At 37.0% G+C, this 14,367-nt stretch overlaps 3 protein-coding genes across 5 annotated transcripts; 1 reads left to right on the top strand and 2 right to left on the bottom strand.

The window, feature by feature from the left end:
- Positions 1-305: 305 nt before the first annotated feature.
- Positions 306-3,154, bottom strand: LOC125213497 (UDP-glucuronate:xylan alpha-glucuronosyltransferase 1-like). Of its 2 annotated transcripts, none has more exons than XM_048114080.1 (5): positions 3,036-3,154; positions 2,818-2,877; positions 2,542-2,748; positions 1,837-2,465; positions 306-1,467 (listed from the first exon to the last, which is right to left on the bottom strand). In XM_048114080.1, the coding sequence occupies exons 2-5, from the start codon at positions 2,835-2,837 to the stop codon at positions 431-433; spliced, it is 1,893 nt and encodes a 630-aa protein (XP_047970037.1). In that variant the 5' UTR covers positions 2,838-2,877; positions 3,036-3,154; the 3' UTR covers positions 306-430. The 2 variants fall into 2 exon arrangements, with proteins under 2 accessions (XP_047970037.1, XP_047970038.1); XM_048114081.1 differs by having other exon boundaries at positions 1,837-2,447.
- A 4,383-nt stretch (positions 3,155-7,537) lies between these two features.
- LOC125213499 (probable Histone-lysine N-methyltransferase ATXR5) lies at positions 7,538-10,136 on the bottom strand. Its single transcript, XM_048114083.1, has 6 exons — positions 9,659-10,136; positions 9,391-9,483; positions 8,317-8,543; positions 8,139-8,239; positions 7,839-8,051; positions 7,538-7,763 (listed from the first exon to the last, which is right to left on the bottom strand). The coding sequence occupies exons 1-6, from the start codon at positions 9,921-9,923 to the stop codon at positions 7,604-7,606; spliced, it is 1,059 nt and encodes a 352-aa protein (XP_047970040.1). The 5' UTR covers positions 9,924-10,136; the 3' UTR covers positions 7,538-7,603.
- Positions 10,137-10,910: 774 nt separating this feature from the next.
- On the top strand, positions 10,911-14,177 carry LOC125213500 (target of rapamycin complex subunit LST8-1). 2 transcript variants are annotated; one of them, XM_048114085.1, is made up of 11 exons: positions 10,911-11,090; positions 11,202-11,329; positions 11,809-11,910; positions 12,027-12,139; positions 12,242-12,311; positions 12,527-12,604; positions 12,703-12,819; positions 12,897-12,991; positions 13,096-13,175; positions 13,265-13,324; positions 13,714-14,177. In XM_048114085.1, exons 2-11 carry the CDS (start codon positions 11,219-11,221, stop codon positions 13,833-13,835), a joined length of 948 nt encoding a protein of 315 aa, XP_047970042.1. In that variant the 5' UTR covers positions 10,911-11,090; positions 11,202-11,218; the 3' UTR covers positions 13,836-14,177. The 2 variants fall into 2 exon arrangements, with proteins under 2 accessions (XP_047970042.1, XP_047970041.1); XM_048114084.1 differs by having other exon boundaries at positions 11,174-11,329.
- The last annotated feature ends 190 nt before the right edge of the window (positions 14,178-14,367 follow it).

Below are 14,367 nucleotides of genomic sequence, written 5' to 3'. Positions count from 1 at the left end.
ATTACATTTCTTATATAGGGTCAAAACATGAAAAAAATTTTTGGACGGAGGGAGTAATTTCTAATGGTTTACTATCAATCCATTCTTGAAATCATTACTCCATTTTATACATTTTATAATTTATTTACATAATTTACCATATTATACTCTTTTTCTCCACCAACAAACACTCGTGTGTCGACCAAAGTGTACAGGAGATAGATGGGGGTAATGGTGGGAAGCAAAAACATGGGATGGATAATTAATTTAGTCGGAGAGTTGTGGCATCGAAGGTGGAGATAGAATAATTTTAGTGATGAAGAATGTAATAAAAGTTAAACGCATGTTATTAGTGATGAACAAGTAGCAAAAATGTGTATAGATACGTACATATATCTAGCGAGACAAACAGTGGTCATGAGAATACGATGATGATGATGATCAACAATCATCACAAAGCAAGAGTAGCTCCTCCTTTGTTAGCAAAGGCAGGCGGCGTAGGCACCGGAAAATCCACCTCCGTCCAATTACTCTCCCCCCAATGCTTGAGCATACTCTTCCAATTACAATACGGATCAATACACCTCTTCATCCTCTCATCCCTCACCCTTATCCTCCAATGCCCATCCTCATACCCTCCCTTCTCCGCCTCCCTCCTGTCCCACTCCAGCTGCGCCTTCTGCTTCGACGCCAGCAGGCAGAACTCCTTCAGCTCCCCGGGCATCGCGTCGTGCACCCTCCACCACTTGTTGTGCGCCACGTCGCTCGCAAACTCCTGCAGTATGTCCACGTTCCAGTTGCAGTCGTAGTCCCTGTAGCACATCCACGGCTTGTTCCCCAAATAATGCAACACGTACAGCACCGCAGGCTCTGCAGCAAACAGCCTCGTCTTCTTATTCTTCACCGCCTGGTCGTCCCCTATCCAGAAGTTCTTCAAAAAGTTCATGTGTTTCGGGATCCGATGCCACCAAGTGAAGATCTCGTTTAGGTAGCCCTGGTCGCCGCCGTTGTAGGATTCGATCTCGTTGATGTGCTCCATGAGGAGGCGGAACGTGCAGTTGGAGGGCTCGATGACCATCACGCCGGAGTTGAAGAGGGTGCCGTTGTTGCCGGTGGCCGAGATCTCCGGCATGGAGAAGAGGAAGTCGATGTTGCGGAGGATGAGGAGGTCGGCGTCGATGAAGATGATCTTGTCATAGTCGGTTAGCTGCCAGAGGCGGAACTTGCTGTAGTTCCACTCGTTGTATGCGTCTTTCTCGGCTTTCGGGTTCCGGATCCGCTTTATGGTGCGGACCTTCCACCCCGCGAGTTCGAGCCCGCTGCGGTGGTACTCGCTTATCGTCTCGTCCACTAGGATCACCAGATCACGAGTGGACCCCGCCATTCGAATGCTCTGTGCAGCTGCGATGGCGCCGCAGACGTAGTCGTGGGCCGAGTGCAGGATCGTCGCGTACGCCTCCCGCTGCTTCTTTCCCGTGTAGTCTATATCTGGCAGAAATTACATGTCCATTGAGTAATCGATGGGTAACTTTTGGTAATAGTATATAATTTGTAATCCATGTATAATTAATTTTTGGTAATCGATATGTAATTTTAATTGTCACATTGATATTCCGATGACTAGAAATTGTCCCGGATACTTTTTTCAAAAAAATGAATGAAGAGTACTAATTGATAATTATCTAAACGGCGGGACATTTGCAGTTAATGCCTAAAATGATGGGACAAAATCGACCTTTCCCAGCGAAAAATGAAATAGCGAATACTAAAGGGTAATCATCTAAAAACATCGGGAAATTTTCAGGTAAACGCTCAAATGATAGGACAAAATCGACCATTCCTCCAGCAATTAATTACCTTGGGATCCAAGGGGAAGCGCAAGCTCACACGATCCGACCGGAAGCTGCAGCTTAGCGCGCAACACATTAAGCTGCGGCCGATACAACCACACATTCCCCTGCCGCGCCACAAGATCCTTGCAGGTGAACAAATTGGGTATGGGGAAACACCGCGTCACGAAAAGCAGATGCACCGGATAACTCCCCTTGCACGCCGACGCCAGCCCCGCAGCCGCAAGCTGCAGGTGGAGCCGCGCCACGTCTCTTGACCAGTTCCCCTCGTTCCTGCAGGGGAGCTTCACCACCACGAGATCAAGCCGCTGCGCCGGCACCTGCAGCCGCGGCAGAGCAGGGCAGCTGGGCACCGCGTCGTCCTGCTCCTCATCGATCCACTCCGGGAAGAGCACATCCCACGTCACGTTCCTCTCCGCGTGGTCCAGCCTCAGGGCCGTGTGGTTCGCCGCAGGGAAGATCCGCCGCCACCCCCGCGCCTCGCCCTCGTTGAAATTGAGGACTCCGATCCCGCCAATTTCGGTCTCCCTCGGCAGCTTGTTCACCGCAGCGGTGATGTCGCTCCAGTTGATGTCGAAATCAGCGGCGTAGCGGGGATCGGAGCCGCCCCAAATCCACCTGCTCACAAAACGTTGCCTGCATTATCAACAGTATCGATTGCCTGATGCTCTCGGACACAGAGACAATAATATAATGAAGAGCAGCGACGTACCGTGAGACTTTGAGTGCGACGCCGTTTTGCTGGCACACGGGCGGGGAGGAGAGGATGGTGAGGAATGAGCCTAGCACGATGATTGCTAGTATTAATTTCAATGGATGAGGTCTGCATCTACTGTTTTTGTCTGGAACTACGAATTTCAGGGGATTCCCCATGCTCTTCACCTTGATCCTCTGTAACTTCCTCTTGTACGCATCGTCTCTGCAAAGATTGAACGTCGTCTTTAAATTTAATGTCGCAATTAAAATAAAACCGGAGAAATTAACTCACAGGCGTTGTCTGGAGTCCATGATCAGGCTTCAAAGCGTTCTGATCATTCGGATTGACAATCTGTTCATCAGGAAAAGCACAAATTGAGAGGAAGAGTAATGCTCTGATTACTATAAATAGGAAGAATAGAATGTCTATATGTTCAATTTATATAGCATAATTCTGAGGAACAGGATGGCTATTTTGATCTATAGAGTATAGGTTTTAATCATTTTTACCTTTTGAGGAGTTGAAATAGTTCTTCTTGAAAGGAATGAGTTGAAATATTTTGATTGGTGAGGAGAAGAGAAAAGAGGCAGAGAGTGTTAATGGAGAAGGAGGGCGCAATATAAGTGAGTAACGTCGGTATGAATCCTCCTATCATATACGTGTTGTTATTGTAACTACCGAATTCAGAATCATCTGGATCATTTTTATTTTTAATTTCTTATGTTTATACCAAATTAAATGTTTTGTTTCAAAAAATTTCAAATGATATTGTACTATAATTGGTGACAAACCAAAATCAGTTCTTGAAAAACCTTTTTCACTTAATTTAATTGTGTAAGTTGTTTAATGACTTAATTAATATTACCAACAACTATGGTTTTCTTAAAAAATACTTGCGAAAATGAATTAAGGAGTAGCTGGATTAGGTTCGTGAAAACAATAGGTTTACACACTCTGACAATGATTTATGAGTCATATTTGTCGCTAAACACTCTGATAATGATTTATGAATCATATTTGTCGCTAAACAAATAGCAACACCTATTTTTTTTTTCTTGATGGTTACATTAATTATAGTTACTCAATGAAAATGGTTAGTTATTTATTGGTTATAAACTCTATTCGTGTTAAATTATGAAACCAAATTAAATTAACCAAATCTAAGTTTTTATGCTTTCTGTAGTTAAGTGGTCCATATTGTTTGCAGTAATGGCTACTCAATAATCAAGTCAAAAGGTAATGGAATTGTCTCTAAGGGATTTAAACATCTAAGTTAGAATTGACCATCCTTTATTACAACCTTTTTAAAAATGTTTGTTAACTAAGCAATTGATAATCTGTAAAAGGAAAACAAAACTATTTCTTGCACATTAAACTTGTTGGTCAACAACAGTCATTCGGTTTAATTTGAAATCACATTATCATTTATACCATAATTCAGATTTATAATATCTCAAATGGCACTTTTTATTCTCTTTTTTCGTTAATAATAATTGTAATAATAATAATAGTAATAATAATTATAATAATAAATGGAAATGGGTTTTTTGCCCAATTATGCTATCACCTAACTTTTTTACCTTCACATTTTTTGTGTTAATATCATAGTGGATATAATGGCGAATAATAGTTGGGATATCTTTTTCTGATAAGATGGCGTTTGATAGGAGAAGTAGGTATACAACTTTGATCTAATTTATCTTCTGCTCATGAATAAGCCGCATCTCAATTCTTAACAAAATTATAGTACTACGTTTAATGTACTTGTAGTAGTTCTACGATTACTCATTTCATTCATATATTGTATATATATGTTTGTTATCACATAGGAGTACTATATACTATAAGCTTTGATAATGACTACTACAAGTTTACATGCATATTCTATAATCACTTATCATGTAGTACATCATTTTCAATAAAAAATGTATCAAGGTTATGAATTCCATAAAAGTAAATTATTAAATGTAAATAGAATATTGTTTTAGTAAAGTACAATATTTGAATTATATCAAGTCACCAACATATATAATTATATGTTAAGACAAAGTTAAGCTAGGAATAATGATGGGCAAAACATGTTTAAATGCACAACACATGTTGATAGGGTGGGATATCCTTATATGACTGGACCCTTCCACCTATCGCCATGTATTCAACTGTTTCGTTACTCCATCGCATACTTCTAATTTTTTTAAATACTTTTTAAATAAAAAATAAATATGTCATTTACATTTAACAATTAATTTGTTATAGTTGACTTCCGAAAAAGTTATCCTCTTAGTTAGGTCCTTTGAACTTTGCTTAGTGAAGTAAATCACTTCTTACTTTGCAATGTGATTAATTTCTATCCGTCAAAAAGACTATGTAAATATGTTATTGAGTTTTAGTTCTTACCTTAAACTTCTTTTATTATCGTTATTATGTTTTGTTCCAATTATACACTTATTAATTAGTATAATCATGACTCATGACGTACAAATTAATTAAACATCAATTGTAAATACACAAATTAGTCGATTATAGGAATTTATCCTATAAAAAAGAGTAGTGTAATACAGTAATTAATAAAAAAATTTGTAGGTAGTGTTTTCTTTATAATAACATTTTTATATATTAAAAAACATTTTTTGTTATGATAATGTACTATATAATACAAATGTCTAAACTGATAGCTACGGTACACATAAATAAGACTGTCCTGTATAATTTCAGAAAGAAAGCAATGATTCTTGATGTAGGTCGCAACAATCTTGACAGATAAGAAAATTAAACTCTCATAATTATGTTCGTGTACATCCTCCTCATGCTAATCTGTCAATTGGTTTGAAATATTTCCATCATAAACGGATTTGATTCTTTAAACGTTGTTGTGTCAAAATCGTGTGTATTTGTTAGCCACTATTGATTTTGTTGGGTCCATTTAAGAAATAATGACACAAACCAACATCCAATTTTAGAAAATATTAAATACATAATATAGTTTTTGTTTCTTAGACACATTTATGTCACAAAGTATTAAGACATTTTATAGTAACTAATAGATATATTCATTTGGTCGCAGGACAACTTATGTACGTGCCAAACTATAATTGCTTTGGCTTGCAATAAATATCCTCTTCCGATTTTCTCTTTTATTTTTATATTTTTCCTAATTTGATATGAGATAGCAAGCTTGTAAAGTAAGATAAAACAGGCTTGAGTTGCAAACTATTCCAGGAATGGAAAGGAAGATAAGGTTGGGAAATACTATAACTGATAACAGTATAAATACTGTGTATTTTTGAAGCAAAGCAATCATTTTCAAGTCAGATGTAGGCATCGTATGTTGGCCAGTTTCTTTATTATGTGTCCTATTTTATTTTTTTATTTTTTGTGGGAAATATTTTTTACTTGTTACCTGATTTATTAAACTGTAGACTATAGTACTTCCAATTCGTAGTTTTTGCACTTTTAGTTTAACACTAGTTCTTAACATATGAAAACAAGTAGCCTAAATTTAATTTGTAATAAAACTGATCAGCATAACATTATTCACTAGGAAATTATCTTCTGAAATACTTAGTAGTAAAATAAAACATAGTGGTAACTGGTAACTTGTCATTAAATGGGAAATGACCAACTTGTGGAATGGGATTCTTGAGTATTCGGATTTTCCCAATCCGATCCAATCGAAAATTCAAAATTTTATTAAAAATAAATTCGATCTGATTGTAATTGTTTGGAAATTCGAAATCCAAACTATAACATATAATTTGATCCAAAAAAATTGAAATTGCATAAAAATATATCTAAAAATTCGATACCAAAAATCTGAAAATTTAGTGCCAAAATTTGAAAATCTAACACACCAAATACCATTAGATTGTAGAATTGTTCAACACAAAGATTTTATATTTATTACATTTATAATTATAATATGTTTATATTATACTAATAAATATATATTGGATTTTCAAATTTTAAAATATCTGATCCAAATACCAGAATTTTTTTAAAAATTCGATCCAAACCAAAAATCTGAACCAAGATTAAATTTCAATTTGATTTGGAATCAAATTATACGAATGTCAGATATCTTTCTCGCCCCAATTCTTGAGGCCCAACTTTCCCAATATAGTTATAGAAGAAATAACGCATCTATATTATGAGTTTGCCAAATCTAATTTATTTTTCTGTGTCTGAGTTTGCCAAATCTAATTTTTCAAACATGATTTAATTTTCTCTTTCTTTTACAGCCGGCCACAACAGCCATATATTTATATACCTCAAATATTTAGATTTTGAAGCCAATCACTTAAAGCAACATCAAATTGCAGTTGTATTGGACCATGGACTAAAAAAGTGGCAAATGCAAAGAGCAAATGCCATAAAAATAATTTTGTCATTTAACAAATTTTTTTATTTCGTTTTAGACATAAAGAAGAATTGGCCTATGAGCCAACTCTATCTAGCTATCCAATAAAAGTGCAGTTTTTCATCTAGCACTGAAAAACATAACATAAAATGAATCAAATATTTATTTTTGGTATGACATTCAAACTTCTGCCTAGCTGTGTACATGTGTATTTTTGCTATAGTTAGTTAGCATTTAGCAACTTTCTAGAATTCTCAAATACACACACCAAAAAGGCAAAACCAACAATAATAAAAAAAGGGAAAACCAGCAAAAAATGAATAAAGAAGAAGAAAAGGGAAAGAAAGCTTTTCAATATAGGACAAATGTGATTGACTCAATCTTAATAAATTATTTCCACAAATTTTCTATGGTTTCAATCCAGCAACAAACATAATTTTACTTTGGAACTTCTACAATAAGCTTTATATATTTGTAGCCAAGAGCTTTTCTAGTTGAATATACACATCAAAATCACCAATCCACAAGCAACTTGAGCTACTGTGCCAGCTGACTTAACTTCCAACTAGAACATGCATTTTCTCAAGAAAATCTCAAAATAATACCTAAAAAATTTCTAGTTTCAAGAAGTAAAAAAAGAAAAGATCTCCCTGCATTACTGTGGTCTTAATAGGAAAATTTGAAATCAACTAGTCTTATCTGAGATAGTATGTGAAAGGCTTAAACAAAATTATGGGTTGGATATTCATGCTCATAGCCATTATAATCATAGTATAACCTTTCCCCCTTTGCAATATCACGCGTCGCGATCAAAAGAACCACACATGCATCATCCACGCTGTATCTCACGCATTTCGTATTCTGCTTCCTCCGCCCTTCCCTGCACGAATCAAATTTACGTGTTATGTTATGTACTGTTTTTAGAACTTGAATCCGAAAACAATAAAAGGCTTACACTGTATGATTGTTTATGCCACTGACAAACCGAGAAATGTTCCCAAGCTTGTCTGCACAGACGATTAGATTCTTGGAGGAATCATTTGTAAGAAGAAGGGTCATCATGCTGTCACAGTCGTCTTTCTCTCGATTCTTGATGTAATCCACGTCCCCTGCGTACTCAGCAATTATTGTCATGTCCTTTATAGGCCCGTCAACTTCTACCGTATAGCTGCAGATAAACACAGTATGACGCCAAGTTAAACTTGTGTGTAAGACATGATGGGGCAAAAGCTAAAACAGTTGCGCGCATTATTACCCTTCATATAGATCAAATGTCACCTTAAGAGGTGGGAATTCCCCTCTTTTGCTCATGGCCCTACAGTATTTCAATGTCTCGGTATCTTCCTTCGACAGAACCTGATGTACACAACTAGAGGATGAGTCATCAGCAACGGAATAATCATAAGTTAAACTACATGAGTCTCAAACTGGACCTGCATGCCTCCAATTTCAAATCTGGATTGATTGGCTTCTCTAGGAGCCATTCCCGGTCTGTAATTGAGATCGTTGCTGAATTCCATGTTGTCAGATGTCAAAGCCAGAGCAAGCGATCTCATCTGTGCTAGTCTTCTTGCTGGATCCTCTGATGGAACGTATGGAAACAATCTCCTGCGCTTTTTTTGGAACACTAGTGTACCTCGCCTGCGTCGTCTTTTGACATCTGCGATCAGGAAATGGAAAGATACAACTGGTGAAAATCTTCCTCCCAATAAGGCGAAACATACATCAGTCGACTCTAAGGAAGGTTATCAAACATATCCACTAGTTGATATTCTAATCTGAATCATTTAATACTACCAGTTTCTTGACTATCTGAATCGGTAGGGTTTATACATCTTATGCTATTGCACAATCATAATTGCAGTTTCTAAATATACTCATCCAACTAATGGATAGGTAAAGCTGTTCCCACAGTAATGCTAGAAATTAAAGTTAAATCAAATTGCAAAAACAAGTGTTTATATTCTACTCTCCTCGGTTGATAAGGTTGAACGAGGATGTAACCACGCACACTTTCGGAACTTCTAGAAACTGATAATAAGCTAACAGAAGACTGGTGTTGATAGAGCGAAACGCTCATGAATTATACGGAACATATTCATTCGCTCTAAATTCTAACGGAAGACACGAGATTTACAAAGTGCAGTAACAATCGCACTCCATAGCAGACATGAGCATGAAATATAGATAATCTTACTAAGTTAAGATCTTTAGCAGCATAAAGAGCAAGAAAAATACATCACTCATCTATGATCTATGAACCCAAACTGTCAACACATGTGCCTATAAGCTTCTGTTTGTAATAACAACCACACAAGACACTTGAATCTTGATGATTGGAATTTTTTAGAGCAAATGGTCTTTTAATATCAAGTTAACATAAGAATCTGCTAAAGTCTCCTCAGTTAAAAAGTACTTATGCCATAAGCATTGCATAAGTACATAAAACTGGAACCTTTCAAGACTTAGCTACTCAATTTTTGGATTAATTAAAACAAAAATTGTACCTTGAAGAGAAGGAGTGCATTTCCTTGAGAAGAAAACATTGTGCTCAATCTTAAAAAACTCAGCAAGCTTCTTGCGAGCAAATCCCTTGAAGCCTGTATGCATAAAAACACAAAAGATAAATGATTGGGTAAAGCAATGAATCCCAAAAAGAAGAAACAAATGGGACCACCAATTAGCTCCCTCTCTCTCTCTCGCAAGAAATAGATCGATCACATCAATAAAATCATGCATGTACACACACAAACACGCGAGAGCAAAAAGATATACTTTTGATAGGGCGATTGACGTCGCCGGAGCAAGCGGGGCAGCACCAGGGCCCGATTGGGAGGCGGGTGAGTATCGGGCGGAGGCAAAGCATGTGGTAGCCTCGCTCGCATTTGTCGCACAAGAGGAGCTCCTCGGCCCGATTGCCCTCCCCGCATTGCTGGCAGACCAGATGGTCATCGTCGTCGTCGCTGGAGTCGGGCTCTGCCACACGCTTCGCCACCCTCATGATCTCCTTCATCGACCTGAACTTCCTGGAGGGAGCCATTTGGGAGAAGAATTGGTGATTGATTGCAGGGCTGAAAATTAAATGTGATCCTTTTTCTTGATTTTTGTCGGAGAGGAGGAATTAAATGTAGGCAATCCAGGGTTGCAAGAATATGAGTGGGATTAGAGCAGCTGCTAGGGATGACGTGGCGAGTGCTGATTGTGGGGCCAGGTCGACGGGGTGGCCGGCGTCTCAATTTTGATGCTTTCAGGTGACTCGAGAGACGATCATTTATTCATTATAGAGGATGGATGCTACACTGTCTTTTTTTTTCTTTTCCTTTTTAATTTATTTTATTCCTTATTGAGACAATGAGATTATTTGATTTTTCTGCTTTTAGGGGATATTGATATCATCACTAATTTGATAAAATTAATTTATGATGATAATCTACTTTGAAGATCAAAAGATAAAAGTTACTAGTACTTATATTATTAATCATTGGTTCTAATTAAAGAAAACAAAACAATTTAGAAAAGAGATGAGCCTAAAATTTCAAGTACTTTATTAAATGTAAATATACTACTACAAAATTGCACCATTCATATTTTGAGCACCAAAAAATATTTTTGGAACACTTCTTTTGAAATGTTGTATATTGGCATTTGGAACAAAAACTGATAATAAGTATTTAAAAACCTTGGAGCTCCTACGAGACACGTTGTCTATCGAGCGCTAAAATTTATTGCGTGAGTTCTTTTTTAACACTAACTTAACACTTTTCCGCAAATATTGGCTTAACGCCAAATGAAGCTAAACGAACTATATATCCGAGAATAAAAAGTTGCGAAGCACATACTACGTTATGGAACAAACATTGGAGTGAAGTAATAAAAAGGTTTTTCTGGACCTTTGTTGTGTGACAAAAATTACTAATAAATTCCCTGAAATAAGATTTTTCTTGATTTTTGCCAAATTTACCTTCGTAGGCGTAATTATTAATTTTAATAATACTAATTGTATTGTAAAATTAATGAAAAAAGGTTAAGAAAGATTTATTTCAGGCGCTCTCCCTGGCCGTCGGTAGTCTCAGTCGCCTAACGCCGCGCTGCGATTCGAGCGAATGAGATTCTCACTCTAAATTAGTCCACCGTTTTCTCTTTCTCCAACGAAAGGACTTCGCTTATTATGATGGATTAAGTTTCCCAGCTTCAACTAATTCCCCAGGTAATGTATTTGACCTAAATAAGAACATATTCAATTTCTTTTTCATCGGCCATGCTGATTGTACAACTCTTATGTTGCACTAGGGATCATCCCGTTGTTTTTTGTTTGAAGGAGAATAGAGATTAAAGATGAGTCAACAACCATCAGTTGTTCTGGCTACTGCAAGCTACGATCACACAATTCGTTTCTGGGAAGCAAAAAGTGGGCGCTGCTATCGAACAATCCAGTACCCTGAATCGGTATGTCTAATAAAGTTCTCAATTTGATTATCTTTGTTCATCCTTTTTTGCAAGTAGTTGAACGTGCGATCATGTGAATTTTAATGTGTGATAGAAGTTAGCCTGTCAGAGGTACTCTTGAATTGGGGAATTTTGATGTGAGTTGCTTGAAAATGTAAACACTCATGGACTATTTTAAAATTTTCTAATTCACATTGGGTGAAGCTAGGTTTGAGGAAAAGATTTTTCCTAAAATGTTTGATCATGCGCAAAGTCAGGAATTGAGTGAAAAGGAGTTAGCTTGTTGGAGGTGACAATATGCAAGATTCTTGAATTGGGAAATTTTTATGAGTTCCTATAGAATATGATAGGTATTTCTGCAATATTCTTGGGATGAAACATTGGATGGGCGATTTTAGTGTTTTGAATTTAAGTGTCTCGCTGAGCAAAGAAAGGTTTGAGAATTTTCCTAGAATGTGATGAATTGTTCCCTCTTGCAGCAAGTGAACAGGCTTGAGATTACACCTGATAAGCGCTACCTGGCTGCAGCTGGAAATCCTCATATTCGACTGTTTGATGTCAATGCAAACAGCCCTCAGCCAGTATGTTTCTCACCTTCGTTTATACAGACTACTCATTAACTCAAGGTCTCTCCTTATAAGAGAGTTTCAACCCTTAATTAGGCATCTTACAACTACATTATCTGTTTTAATGTCAGGTGATGAGCTATGATTCGCACACTAATAATGTAATGGCTGTTGGATTTCAATGCGATGGAAATTGGATGTATTCAGGATCTGAAGATGGCACTGTGAAGATTTGGGATTTAAGGTATATACTTTAGCTTAGCGATAGTGAGAATTCCTACATTGTTTGTATCTTAGCTGACATTTGATGTTAATTAGATGCACTTTTTTTTATTGAATGGTTTAGAGCACCAGGTTGCCAGAGAGAGTATGAAAGTCGTGCAGCAGTTAACACAGTGGTTTTGCACCCCAATCAGGTGAGACAAATTTACTTTTTCATTTGATGCATTTTGCTCTGAAATTTTTTGTATTAGAGGCATTGTAATACAATTATTATACCATTTGTTTTTCTATGAATTTTCCGACTCAAAACTTGCACTTTCCATCCCATTGCTCACATGTTAATATGATTTTTCGTGGCTCCAAATTCCTTAAGATGGATTTACCCTTTTGTCTATTTGGTAATATGCAGACTGAATTGATCTCTGGGGACCAAAATGGTAATATCCGAGTCTGGGATTTGACAGCAAATTCTTGCAGTTGTGAGTTGGTATGTAGCTTGCTCTCATCTAGTAAGACCTTGTGTTGCACTATTCTTTGGCAAAGTTGATGATAGTTGGACAAAATTTGTACAATTTCATAATTTAGGTACCAGAAGTCGATACAGCAGTGCGATCCTTAACTGTAATGTGGGACGGCAGCTTGGTGGTTGCAGCAAATAACCGTGGAACATGCTATGTGTGGCGTTTAATGCAAGGAACACAGGTGACACGTACATGAATTTATGTGCTTGTCGGGCTTTACCTCCATCGTCAGTATTCACAAGTATTCTTCATGTGCAGACTATGACCAACTTCGAGCCACTTCATAAACTTCAAGCTCATGATCAATATATACTTAAGTGTCTACTTTCACCAGAATTGTGTGAGCCTAATCGGTCAGGATCCAACCTCGTAGTGCCAGTATTTTACATTGTCGTTTTTGGGTTCCTTTTTAGCTACTAAGATGGAAAGACTTATCTTTTGAAAATGGCTGTTCCAGGTATCTGGCTACTGCATCTTCGGATGGTACTGTCAAAATATGGAACGTGGATGGTTTTACGTTGGAAAAAACACTAGTTGGTATGTAATTTTATCCAATGAATAGGTGTTATTTGTGATGGTTTTTTTGTATCACCTACAGTCCATATCAATATAATGTATACTTTCAGGTCACCAGCGCTGGGTTTGGGACTGTGTTTTCTCCGTCGATGGTGCTTTCCTAATCACAGGTATTGTTGTTTGATCGTAAATCCATATTAAGTAATAAGCTAAACTCATGTTGTTTGGGGGGTGGGGGGATGCTTCTTCAAAAGCCAAATCTCCCTTGATATTGATTTTATTGTGATCATCATTTAAACATTATTTTGTTTCTTGATGCTATGACATTGAATCTGATCAGCTTTTAGCGAGTGCTGCTTAGAATGATAACTTAGATATTGAACAATTTTGAGCTTATCTGATTGTTATTCCTTCAAACACTCAATGATACTAGTATGTATTACCAATCTAATCTACCACTCAAAGTAAAAAAGGCCCGCTTACTACTCAGTCTAGATCGTGCATTGAAAAACGTATATGAAGCTACATTTTCTTGAACACTTGGAAAACCTGATTGCAGCTTCATCGGATTCAACTGCAAGATTGTGGTCCATGTCCACCGGTGAGGAGATCAAAGTCTACAAAGGACATCAAAAGGCAACTGTGTGCTGTGCTCTTCACGATGGGACTGAGCCTTCATGATGAATGTGGAACTACCCTCTCGTCCTTGCCCTGTTTCACATCGAAACTCTGTAGTGCCATCGTGATGGAGTTGTTGACAACGTCATTTCATGTGGTCATATGTGTGTTGGGAGTTTTCGTAATTGTCTTTCAGTTTGCATTGTGTGAATATCAGTTTTTTTAAGTGATTTTCATCACCTTCTGAAAAAAATTTTAGGGGTTAGCTTACTCTTAGACTTCCTAATTGTCGGTTATTGCAGCTATTTCTTCTCATGGATTATTATTACCGTTTCCGAATGTACATTCTTATATTGTACCCTGAAACTTTAGTTCCATGCTAGTAATATTTTCTCTCTAAATTAAGCATTACAAATATACTAGTACTACTTATTAGTAATTTTCTCTGTTAGGCCTCATCAAGTTAGAAATCAAAATTTTGATCTGATGATATTAATCATTACGCAAAACATTAAACAGCATAAAAAGGAAAAGTAATTAAATTGAAAAAGAAAAATAATAGTAGCAGTACTATTATACGATATAGTTTGATTAG

This window comes from Salvia hispanica, chromosome 3 (assembly GCF_023119035.1).
Source record: "Salvia hispanica cultivar TCC Black 2014 chromosome 3, UniMelb_Shisp_WGS_1.0, whole genome shotgun sequence".
NCBI classification, from domain to species: domain Eukaryota; kingdom Viridiplantae; phylum Streptophyta; class Magnoliopsida; order Lamiales; family Lamiaceae; genus Salvia; species Salvia hispanica.
The sequence above is the reverse complement of the archived record's forward strand: the minus strand, read 5'-3'. Positions and strand labels throughout refer to the sequence as shown.